The sequence below is a fragment of the Malaclemys terrapin genome, chromosome 21 (assembly GCF_027887155.1).
Source record: "Malaclemys terrapin pileata isolate rMalTer1 chromosome 21, rMalTer1.hap1, whole genome shotgun sequence".
Taxonomy (NCBI): domain Eukaryota; kingdom Metazoa; phylum Chordata; order Testudines; family Emydidae; genus Malaclemys; species Malaclemys terrapin.
In genome coordinates, this window is record NC_071525.1 from 20,628,828 (window position 1) to 20,641,111 (window position 12,284).

Here is a 12,284-nt window from a genome sequence, read left to right on the forward strand (position 1 = left end):
ACTCAGTGTTTAATTGTAACACGGATACCAAAATGCCCCCCAGGGAGGGGTCCAGTTAGCAAAAGTAGGGGGGGCTGTTATTTATGTTGGGGGGATGGCTGGCGGGGGGGGGGGTCAATAGAAAAAGTGAGCTACTTCCAGTCCAAGCTCAGCTACTCGGGGAGAGGGGTGCAGTTGCCACAGCGTGGCATCGGGGATGGGGCCAGGTTCATGGGGGGGAGGGGTGTTTCTGGAGCTGCAGCCACATGGCGGGGGGACGCAGCCCCCGGGGGCAGCCAGAGAAGCAAATGGAAGTGCCCTTGTGATGAGTGTGGCCACGAGGGGGAGCCAGAGAGGGCAGCGCCGTGGCTGGGAGGAGCCGCGTGGCCCCGGGCGCAGGGACGTGGCCGCGAGGGGAAGCCAGAGGGGGCAGCGCCGTGGCTGGGAGGAGCCGTGTGGCCCCGGGAGCAGGGACATGGCCACGAGTGGGAGCTGGAGAAGCAGCTGTCGCCACGTGTGACCCAGCCATGGCTAGAACAGAAGCTGTGTGGCCACCAGCCAAGAGCTTGGGCACGAGCCGGGAGGAGGGGGGGGGAGGGGAGGGGAAGGCTCTGTCCACGCCATGGCCCTCTCTCCTGGCTCAGACCCCTCCCAGCTGAATGTTCTCCAGGCGGCTGCCCGGGACGCCCTCGGGCTCGGCGGCCACGGCGGGGTAGATCTCGATCGTCTCCATGATGGTCAGGGTGTTGCCGTAGTCCGGGGCGGCGGCGGCCGCCTCGGCCAGGGCCTCCTGCTCGTTCTGCAGGCGCTGCTGCTGGTGTAGCTTGCGGTGCTTCCACAGGTTGGAGAAGGAGCGATAGGCCTTGCCGCAGTCGGCGCAGTGGTAGGGGCGCTCGCCGGTGTGGATGCGCCGGTGCTCGGCCAGCCGCACAGCGATGGTGAAGGCCTTGCCACACTCCTCGCATTTGAAGGGCTTCTCGCCGGTGTGCAGGCGCCGGTGGTCCTTGAGGTGGGTGGACTGCCGGAAGGCCTTGCCGCAGTCCGGGCAGGGGTAGGGCCGCTCCCCGGTGTGGATGCGCCGGTGAACCTGCAGCGAGGTCTCGGTGCTGAACAGCTTCTTGCACTCGGCGCATTCGAAGCTCTTGGGGCAGGCGGCGCGGCGGGGCGGGGGGGGGTGGCGGCGGCGGGGCGGGGGCCTCTTCCTCTGGGGCGGCCACGGCACCCCCATCATGGAGGAGCTCGTGGGCACGGAGCCGGGCGGCCGAGCTGACCTTCTTCCCGCAGGTGGGGCACTCGAAGCGCCGGCTCACCTTGCCGCACTTGTGCTCGCGGAGCTGCAGGGCCGTGACGAAGGCGGCGCCGCAGCCAGCGCAGACCTGGGGCTCCCGCCCGGCGTGGCTCAGCTGGTGCACGTCCAGCAGGCGCCGGAGCAGGAAGGAGCGCCCGCACTCCTGGCACTTGTAGGGGTACTCGCCCGTGTGGTGGTAGCGGTGCATGAGCAGGCGGTAGGGCCGGTGGAAGTTGATGCCGCACTCCTGGCACTTGTAGGGGTAGTGGCGGCTGTGCACGAAGAGGTGCTGCTGCAGGGTGGAGGACTGGGTGAAGGCCTTCTGGCAGATCTCGCAGCGGTAGGGGCGCTCGCCCGTGTGGGTCAGCCGGTGGCGCAGCAGGTTGGCCTGGGAGTTGAAGCTCTTGCCGCACTCCTTGCAGTGGAAGGGGCGCTCGCCCGTGTGGGTCAGCAGGTGGTTGCGGACGTGCGACTTCTTTGGCACTTGTGGCGCCGCTCCAGCTTGTGCACGAAGCGCTGGTGCCGCACCAGCTGCAGGTGCTTGGAGAAGACCTTGCTGCACATCAGGCAGCGGAAGCTGGGCCCGTTGGCCTCCGCGTTCTCCACCGAGTAGATGATGGCCAGCGGCACAACGTCGTCCGGCTTCTTGGGCGCCGGCGGGGCGGGCGGGGGCTCGGGCGGGGCGGGCAGGGGCGGCTCTGGAGGGGGGGGCGGCAGGGGGCCGTGGGAGCGGCGGTGGTACAGGAACTTGGTCATGTTGAGAAAGGCCTTGCCGCAGGCGCAGCGGTGCAGGGGGTTGGGGGAGTGGCCGCGCCGGTGGGCCAGCAGCACGGCCTCGGTGTCGAAGGCCAGGCCGCAGTCCATGCACAGGTAGCGCGACTCGCCGCTGTGCTCGCTCCGGTGCTGCCGCAGGGCCAGCGGGGTGGCCAGCACCTTGCTGCAGAGCGGGCACTGGAAGGCGCCCTGCCGGTGGCACTGCAGGTGCAGCTGGAGCTGGTGCGCCGAGGGGAAGGGCTGCTGGCACTCGGCGCACCAGGGCTCCTGGCCGCCCCGCTTGGGCCGGCGCGGCGCGGCCGCCACCTCCTCAGGCCCGTTCTTCAGCTCGTAGCTGTGGTCGCTGGCGGTGATGCTGGGCTCCGAGGGGGCGGGCGCGGCTCCGTTCAGCACGCCCGCCGGCGCCGGTTGGGGGGGCTCCGCCGGGCAGGCGGGTGGCTCTGCCAGCTCCCCGGCGGGCGCAGCGCCCAGGTGCGTGGCCTGGTGCTCCAGGAAGTCCTTGGGCGTCTGGAAGAGCTGCAAGCACTCGCCGCATTCGTAGAGCAGCAGCTGCACAGCGCAGCCGTCCGCCCCCGCCGCTGCCGCTGCCGCCTCCTCCGGCTTGCGGTACGAGTGCTCCAGGTCCACCAGCGCCTGGCTCTGGCCGGTGGGGGCCGCCTCGGGGGCGGGGAGCTCCGGGGGGGCGCGGTGGGCCTGCCGGTGAGCTAGCCACACCTCCTGGCTGAGGAACAGCGCCTTGCACTCCACGCACTCGTAGTGGATCTGGCTGGAGGCCGGCAGCTTGGCGGGCGTCTCCGGCTCCTGGCTCAGCCGCTTGAGGTGCAGCTCCTGGTGCTCCAGGAGCTCGCCGGGCGAGAGCAGCAGCTGCCCGCACTCCAGGCACTGGTACTGGCTGTTCTCCTGCACGGCCAGCGCCTGGTACAGCCCGGCCTCGGCCTCGCCTGCCAGCCCCACCACCTCATACTGCTGCTCCGGGCCCAGGTGGGTCTGCTGGTGCAGCAGCGCCTCCTCCAGGGAGCCATAGAGCTGGCTGCACTCCGAGCAGACGTAGCGGTGCTCCACGTACAGCAGCGTCTCCTCGGCCGGCTCCGCCATGCCGGGGCCTCACCTGCCGGGGGGGGAGAGACGGGGTCAGAGAGAGGGGCTCTGGGGGGGGGGGGTGACAGATGGGGGAGCGGGGGGAGCTCCCAGGGGGGCTCCGGGGGGGGTGAGAGATGGGGAAGCGGGAGGGGCTCCCGGGGGTGATACACGGGGGGGTGGGGGGGGGCTCGGGGGGGTTGACACACGGGGGGGTGACAAATGGGGGAGGAAGGGGGGGCTTGCTGGGGGGTGAGAGATGGGGGAGCGGGGGGGAGCTCCCGGGGGGTGACACACGGGGGGGTGGGGGGCTCCCGGGGGGGCTCCGGGGGGGTGAGAGATGGGGGAGCGGGGGGAGCTCCCGGGGGGTGACACACAGGGGGGTGGGGGGCTCCCAGGGGGGCTCCGGGGGGGTGAGAGATGGGGGGAGCGGGGGGGAGCTCCCAGGGGGGTGACACACGGGGGGGTGGGGGGTTCCGGGGGGGCCCCGGGGGGGTGAGAAATGGGGGAGCAGGAGGGGCTCCCGGGGGGTGACACACGGGGGGGGCTCCCGGGGGGATGAGAGATGGGGGAGCAGGGGGGGCTCCCGGGGGGTGACACATGGGGGGGTGGGGGGGTTCCGGGGGGGGCCCCGGGGGGGTGAGAGATGGGGGAGCAGGAGGGGCTCCCGGGGGGTGACACACGGGGGGGTGGGGGGTTCCGGGGGGGGCCCCGGGGGGGTGAGAGATGGGGGAGCAGGGAGGGCTCCCGGGGGGTGACACACGGGGGGGGTGGGGGGTTCCGGGGGGGCCCCGGGGGGGTGAGAGATGGGGGAGCAGGAGGGGCTCCCGGGGGGTGACACACGGGGGGGGCTCCCGGGGGGGTGACACACGGGGGGGTTCCGGGGGGGTGACACACGGGGGGCTCCCGGGGGGGCCCGGGGGGGGCCCGGGGGGGTGACACACGGGGGGGTCCGGGGGGGGGTGACACACGGGGGGGCTCCCGGGGGGGGCCCGGGGGGGGTGACACACGGGGGGGTGACACACGGGGGGGTCCGGGGGGGTGACACACGGGGGGGTTCCGGGGGGGTGACACACGGGGGGGCTCCCGGGGGGGGCCCGGGGGGGGTGACACACGGGGGGTTCCGGGGGGGTGACACACGGGGGGGCTCCCGGGGGGGGCCGGGGGGGTGACACACGGGGGGGTTCCGGGGGGGGCCCGGGGGGGGTGACACATGGGGGGGTTCCGGGGGGGGGCCCGGGGGGGTGACACACGGGGGGGTTCCGGGGGGGTGACACACGGGGGGGGGTCCGGGGGGGGGCCGGGGGGGTGACACACGGGGGGGGTCCGGGGGGGGCCCGGGGGGGTGACACACGGGGGGGGTCCGGGGGGGGGGCCGGGGGGGTGACACACGGGGGGGGGCCCGGGGGGGTGACACACGGGGGGGGTCCGGGGGGGGGCCCGGGGGGGTCCGGGGGGGTGACACACGGGGGGGTTCCGGGGGGGGGCCCGGGGGGGGTGACACACGGGGGGGGTCCGGGGGGGTGACACACGGGGGGGGTCCGGGGGGGGGCCCGGGGGGGTCCGGGGGGGTGACACACGGGGGGGTGACACACGGGGGGGGCCCGGGGGGGTGACACACGGGGGGGTTCCGGGGGGGGCCCGGGGGGGGTGACACACGGGGGGGGTCCGGGGGGGTGACACACGGGGGGGGGTCCGGGGGGGCCCGGGGGGGTGACACACGGGGGGGGTCCGGGGGGGGGCCCGGGGGGGTGACACACGGGGGGGGTCCGGGGGGGGTCGGGCTGCGGGTCCCCCCGAGGCTCCTGCCCCGCCTCACGCTCACGGGGGGGATCTGCCCCCCCCGGCCCCGCCCCCCAGGCGGGGGCTCTGGCGCCTCGCGGGGGGGCCGGAGTCACACGGAGCGGAGCCCCCCCCGCGCTGCCCCTCCCCCGCGCGGCCGCGTCTCACCTCCTGGCAGGCCCCGCTCGCTCTCGCTCTCGCTCTCGCTGTCACCCCGGAACAAGCCGCCTGTCCATTGGCCCAGCGCTGCCGGCCAATCGCGAGGCGCGTTACTTAGCGCCCGGCCAATCAACGCGCCCGGCCCGCAGGCACCGCCCCCTCCCGCGGGGACCCGCATAGGGCGGTTTCGCAATGACGTTAGGCCCGAGTCAAAGCGAGGCTGCTCCGCCATGTTGGCGAGAGAGCGGGGGGGGGAGCCCGTTGGGTCAAACCAATGTGAAGGGGGCAGAATGGGATTGGATCGAACCATAAGGAGAATGAGAGGGGGATTGGCTCAAACCAATGAGAGGGGCCAGAGCGGCCAGAGGGGGATTGGAAGATACAGCAATAAATCCCCTGGGAACAGGGGGTGGGGGAGAAAAGCCCCCGATGCAGGGGGGGGGCTCCTCAGCCACCAGGGGGGCCAGTGCTCCCGAGCCTGGGACCTGAGGCTGCGGGGAACCAGGACTCCTGGGTTCTCTCTCCAGGGAGGGGGGGGGTCTGTTGGTTAGAGCAGGGGGGGCTGGGAGCCAGGACTCCTGGGTTCTCTCCCCGGCTCTGGGAGGGGGGGCTGGTGGTTAGAGCAGGAGGGGGCTGGGAGCCAGGACTCCTGGGTTCTCTCCCCGGCTCTGGGAGGGGGGGGGGGCTGGGAGCCAGGACTCCTGGGTTCTCTCCCCGGCTCTGGGAGGGGGGGCTGGTGGTTAGAGCAGGAGGGGGCTGGGAGCCAGGACTCCTGGGTTCTCTCCCCGGCTCTGGGAGGGGGGGGGGCTGGGAGCCAGGACTCCTGGGTTCTCTCCCTGGCTCTGGGAGGGGGGGCTGGTGGTTAGAGCAGGGCGGGGGCTGGGAGCCAGGACTCCTGGGTTCTCTCCCTGGCTCTGGGATGGGGGGCTGGTGGTTAGAGCAGGGGGGGGGCTGGGAGCCAGGACTCCTGGGTTCTCTCCCCGGCTCGGGATAGGGCAAGCTGGTGTGATTTGAAGCCCTCTGTATCCCAGAGCGACCCCCTCCCCGGCTGGGCATGGGGGTGGGGCTGGTCCCTGCGTGCCCCTCCTACCCCCCCCCCGCCAGGGGAAGAGGGCGGAGCTCCTGTCCCTAGGCAGTGGGCGTGGCTCCTAGAGACCAGCTCAAGCCCTGCCCCCAGGGATCGGAGGCCTCGGGCCCGAGGGGGAGGGGGAGGGGGCAGGGTGTGGGGGGACCACGGGGGCTGGGGGTGAAAGGAGACAGAGACCTGTGACCTTGGGGCGGGGGTTGTTGGGGGGTGGGGCTCAGGGGGCATGGCCTGGGTGGTGCCAGACACCTGTTCTCAGGGGCGTGGTCAGGAGGTGCAGCCAGACACCTGGACTCCAGACACCTGGACTCGGGGGCGTGGCCTGGGGTGGAGCCAGACACCTGTTCTCTGGGGCGTGGCCTGGGGTGGAGCCAGACACCTGTTCTCGGGGGCGTGGCCTGGGCTGCAGTCACCTGTACTCGGGGGCGTGGCCTGGGGTGGTTCTAGACACCTGTTCTCTGGGGCGTGGCCTGGGGTGGAGCCAGACACCTGTTCTCTGGGGCGTGGCCTGGGGTGGAGCCAGACACCTGTTCTCTGGGGCGTGGCCTGGGGTGGAGCCAGACACCTGTTCTCTGGGGCGTGGCCTGGGGTGGAGCCAGACACCTGTTCTCGGGGGCGTGGCCTGGGCTGCAGTCACCTGTACTCGGGGGCGTGGCCTGGGGTGGTTCTAGACACCTGTTCTCTGGGGCGTGGCCTGGGGTGCAGACAGACACCTGTTCTCTGGGGCGTGGCCTGGGGTGGAGCCAGACACCTGTTCTCTGGGGCGTGGCCTGGGGTGCAGACAGACACCTGTTCTCTGGGGCGTGGCCTGGGGTGCAGACAGACAGACCCCCCTGGCAGAGAAATGGAGAGCGCCCTGGGCTCTGTACAGAGCTGTATTTCCAGGGGGCAGGAGGCGCAGACAGACAGGCGGACAGCAGCCAGACTCTGTACATTTCTTTATTTCCCCGTGGGCAACACACTCAGTTACAAAAATGTCATTAAAAGAAGCAAAAAAACCACGAACAACAAACGAGCTGGGAGATCGAATCACACAGACAGCACCCCACTCCCCCTGGAAGGGAGGGGCGCAGGGGAGCAGGAATGGGGATGCGGGGGACCAGAGGAAATGGGGGAGCGGGGAGCAGGAATAGGGGAACCGGGGGAGCAGGTTGTGGGGCTCTGGCAGGGAAGGGACTAGGAACAGCACAAGAGGGATGCTGGGGCTGAGGGCAGAAGGAGCTGGGGGGGGGAGCTGCAGGGACAGGGGGAGACCAAGGAGGTGGGAGTGGGGGGCACAGGGAAGTAGGGAACCATGGGGATGGGGGAGGGGCAGGAGGCTCAGGGGCTGGGGTGAGCAGGACACAGACATTGGGGGAATGGAGGGAAGGGAGAGAACCTCGCTCTGGCCTGCGGGGTTCAGCAGGGGATGCCACGACATGGCCTCCCTCCCAAGGCTCCAACTATGATCCCTGCAACTGCTCCAGATTCCCCCAGAGGAAACCTCGCGGCAGAGGCACAGCCTCTTACCACACAAGGGCGAGACAGAACCCAGGAGTCCTGGCTCCCAGCCCCCTGCTTTAACCACTACACACCCCCTCCCCTCCCCTCCCAGAGCCGGGGAGAGAACCCAGGAGTCCTGGCTTCAGCCCCCTGCTCTAATCACTACACCCCACTCCCCTTCCAGAGCCAGGGGGCGAACCCAGGAGTCCTGGCTCCCAGCCCCCCCTGCTCTAATCACTACACCCCACTCCCCTTCCAGAGCCAGGGGGCGAACCCAGGAGTCCTGGCTCCCAGCCCCCCCTGCTCTAATCACTACACCCCACTCCCCTTCCAGAGCCAGGGGGCGAACCCAGGAGTCCTGGCTCCCAGCCCCCCCTGCTCTAACCACTACACCCTCCTCCCCTCCCAGAGCCAGGGAGAGAACCCAGGAGTCCTGGCTCCCAGCCCCCTGCTCTATCCACTAGCCCCCATTCCCCTCCCAGAGCCAGAGAGAGAACCCAGGAGTCCTGGCTCCCAACCCCTCTCCACACGCCAACCAGGGACCATGGGTTCCTGACGTCAGGCCCTGAGCTGGGGGAGTGCTATTCTCCGGGGAGGGGGCAGAGCTCAGGGGCAAAGGAGGATGGGATGGGGGCAAAGGGCCCTTGGGCAGGGGCAGGAGAAAAGGGTGAGATTGTGAGACAGGCAGGACTGGCAGAGCAGAGGGGAGGGGCAAGAACAGAGGGGGTTGGGCGAGGGAGAGTGGGGGGAGGAAGAGAAGGGGGCAGGGCAGACAGTTGGGATGGGGGGAGAGACAGGGGAAGCCAGGAGAGGGGGCCCTGGGTCCCAGAGAAGATGAGGAAGGTGGCGGAGGAAGGAGGGGATGAGGGAGCCCCGTCACCACCACCCCCGCGCCCACCCTTCCCACCCCAACACAAGCCAGAGCAGGGCAGGGGCGAGAGACAGACGGACAGAACCACAGAGAACCCGGCACTCACTCCCGCGCTCAGCCCTGCCCCCGGCGAGGAGAAGGGAAGCTCAAATCCCCCCATTTCTGTTCTCGTCACCTTCATCCTCCCTCTTTGGATGTGGAGGGGGTGGAGAGGGGCTGGGGCCAGGGCCAGGGCTGGCGTGCAGCAAGTTTCTGGGATTTTTAAAGTATTTTTGTTGATTTTTTTTTTATTTTTTTTTAGCATTTTCGTCATTATTTTTCTGCATCCTTACTATGATTCTTTCCCCGTCTCTTCGGAAAGGGAGCAGGGCTGCGTGTGGTGAATGGAACATCTTTGGTTTTTACTTCTCCTAACTTCTACCCTGACGAAGCAATTCCCATTTCCTCAGGTGCCCGCGTTTGGCCTCGTCTGGGCGCAAATAACCTTTGGGTTCAAGCTGCGTTTAGGACGTAGAGGTTTTTCTTTAGTCAAAGCTGAGCGGAAGGTCTGCCCGGGAGGTAAGGGGTTCAATCTACACCAAGATTTGAAAAGCAATTTGGGTCCTGGCCTCATTCACACAGCACCAGCTCTGCACCACAAGCCGCGCTGCTCTCACCACTGGGACATTTTCAAAAGCACCCAAATCTCCTAGGAACATAAACCTGTCGCAACTCCCATGCGAAGTCAATTCAAGAGCGACTAAGATCCACTCCAGAGCAAACCCGGTTCCCAACAAAGGAATTACTCCAAGTGAAGGACAGTGATTTAGAAACTCATGTAGGCATTTCCAGAGTGAATTCCACTAAACTGAATTCAGTCCACTTTAATTCTGAATAGCAGCATCCACACAAGAATTTTAACTAATCCACTTTAAATTCACACCTTTAGTTAATTCGGATTAATTTGCCTGGATGTCCCCATGTAGACAAACTAAATCCATATAAATGTGAGGGGTCTGCATTGTTCTACTAAAGTTAAATGCACTCTTTCGACTGTCTACAAAACCTGCTGCATGGGAAATGCACTGATTTACCAAAATAGGTTTCTAAAGCAATCTAGTTAAATGAGTATACATCTCTTCTTTGGAGTTAAACCTGCCTGAAACAGGTTCATCTTAAATCAATACCAAACCAGCTGAATTCAGTACCAAACTGGGTGAATTCAGTATCAATCCAGCTGAATTCAGTACCAAACCAGGTGAATTCAGTATCAATCCAGCTGAATTCAGTACCAAACTGGGCAAATTCAGTACCAAACCCGGTGAATTCAGTGCCAAACCAGCTGAACTCAGTGCCAAACCAGGCAAATTCAGTGCCAAACCAGCTGAACTCAGTGCCAAACCAGGCAAATTCAGTACCAAACCAGCTGAACTCAGTGCCAAACCGGGGAAATTCAGTGCCAAACCAGGCTAATTCAGTGCCAAACCAGCTGAACTCAGTGCCAAACCAGGCGAATTCAGTGCCAAACCAGGTGAATTCAGTACCAAACCTGGTGAATTCAGTACTAAACCGGGTGAATTCAGTACCAAACTGGCTGAATTCAGCACCAAAATGGCTGATTTCATTACCAAACCAGCTGAACTCAGTACCAAACCAGGCAAATTCAGTGCCAAACCGGGTGATTTCAGTACCAAACCAGCTGAACTCAGTACCAAACCGGGCGAATTCAGTGCCAAACCGGGCGAATTCAGTGCCATATCAACCCCAAGGCCTTATCCCCAGGGGGAAATTTTTTCACTGTGACTTCAGTGTTTTCAGCATTAACGTCTCAGCACCCCCGCACAACGGAGCTCTTTCTGCCCCTCCAGTGACACGCCAGCTACTTTGGAAGCCAGCCAAGGCTGAACTTGTCTATATGGGGAATCTGACCCAAACAGCTACGGCACTGCAGCTCCCCATGTGGAGTCTCTGATTCAGGTTTAACTGAAGCCACTTTCAAAGGGATACAGCTGCCCCTGGAAAGAGGGACATTTACCCAAGTCTGCACACACGGAGCTAATCCGGAATAGCGTGAGCGCCTCCCATTCACACCCTACTTTAGTCCAGACTAGGTCCCCTGCCACACGCCTTCCATAGGTGCAAGTCGTTTAAAAGCAATTTGGTTCAAACCAGGCACTGTCCTGAAAGGCTACACGGAAATGGGCTTAAATCCATGTTCCGTCAGAGTTTCTGGGTTAAGATAAATGGAGCTGAAAATTGATCTAAGAGAGTTTGACTAGGGGGTTGTCTACATGGGGACCCTCAATGTTAATCTGAATGAATTTTTAAAGGGGATCAGTTGAAGTCCATTAAACCCCTTGTGCGATGCTCTCATTCCAAACATAAGTGGGCTTCATTTGGTTTAGTTTAATTCACTTCTAAAATTAATGCACTTTACATGCTTAATTCACTTCCCAAACTAATCCATTTTAAAGGCTTAATTTGCTTCCCAAATTAATGCACTTCAGCTAATCCATTTTACATTCACACCTTTTGTTAATTCAGATTAACTTTCCTGGGTATCCCCATGTAGACAGACCCTAATTTTCTTTGAACCTCCCTAGTTTTGGCTAACCCGGGGCAATCTGTGTGAGGACTAATCCTTGGTATAAATGGAAGTAAGGCTCGTGTCTCTTTCTCTAGCTCGGGTCCTGGCCCTGACCAGACAAAGACTCGACTCGCGTGGGACTCACGTTTGTGTGCGTTAAGCTAAGTCAGGCCTTGGCACTTGCAGGGGGTGGGGCCCGAGCCCCTGGTGAGACGGAGGCCCCCCAGGCAGCCCTTAGAACATCACTGAGGCCAGCGGTGCCTTGGCATTTTTGTCTAAAAACAAGCAGTCAAGGAGGGAGGTTATTTCTCAGGGACCTTTTAAATTGCCATCGATTGCGGAGGGTTGGGTGGGAGGAAGTGCCACATCCCCCGCCCCCCGCCGGGCAGAAAAGCCCCCCGCACCGTGCAGCTACAGGGGGAGAAATTGGCGGGGGGAGGGTGTAACACCCCCCCACCAACATCCAGGAGGCTGCTCTGGTATAAGACTTTGGTATCTCTTCTTCTGCCCCGATGTGAAAAAGGAAGTCCCACCCTGTAGAGAACAGGAAGTCCAACCCCTCAGAGAACAGCAAGTCCTGCCTGACACAAAGAGGAAGTCCTGCCCTGTGAAGAACAGGAAGTCCTGCCCTGCTGTCAGTATTCTCCGCTACGGTGAATGGGACGTCCTTGCCATTGTGGAACAGGAAGCCCTAGCATGCCAAAGAAATCTCAGTTTCTGTGCCAAGGAGGAAGTCCCACCCTGCCACCTCTGCTTTGCTCTTACCCTCTCCCACCTGGTTCTCAATCATGTTGCCCAGAGGCACCTTCGCCCCGCCCCAGGGACTCCTTTCCCCACACACAACAAACGCTGGTGGCTGCCACGCTCACACAAGCCATTTTCTCCAGCACCCCCTTTGAACGCAAGCCCCTCGGACAACCACCTCCACGGTCCAGCCCCACATCCAGGGTGAACCGGAGAGTGCAGGTTTACAACCATGAGAACTAAAGCTAGAACAATCCGCACAGCAGGCTGGGAGCGCTAGGCCAGCCAGGAGAACTCTTTGTTACCTACATCCAGGAGGACCTGGAGCAGCTTGGGAAAACTCTGAGGCCTCGTTGTTACCTGGAGGGCAACCTGGAATGGCAAGTGTCACCTAGAGCCACCCAGCATTTCTTGGAACATTTGATGTGACTCAGGGGTTCTGTTAGTACTTGGAGACTCAAGCGTAACCTAGAATGAT

The 12,284-nt window shown here is 64.5% G+C and overlaps 1 protein-coding gene across 1 annotated transcript; it reads right to left on the reverse strand.

The window, feature by feature from the left end:
- Window positions 1-5,106, reverse strand: ZNF574 (zinc finger protein 574). Its single transcript, XM_054010413.1, is given in 4 exon segments — window positions 1-1,123; window positions 1,125-1,747; window positions 1,750-3,149; window positions 5,069-5,106. Coding segments are annotated over 3 exon segments (2,514 nt in total). The 5' UTR covers window positions 3,137-3,149; window positions 5,069-5,106; the 3' UTR covers window positions 1-619.
- Between the last annotated feature and the right edge of the window lie 7,178 nt (window positions 5,107-12,284).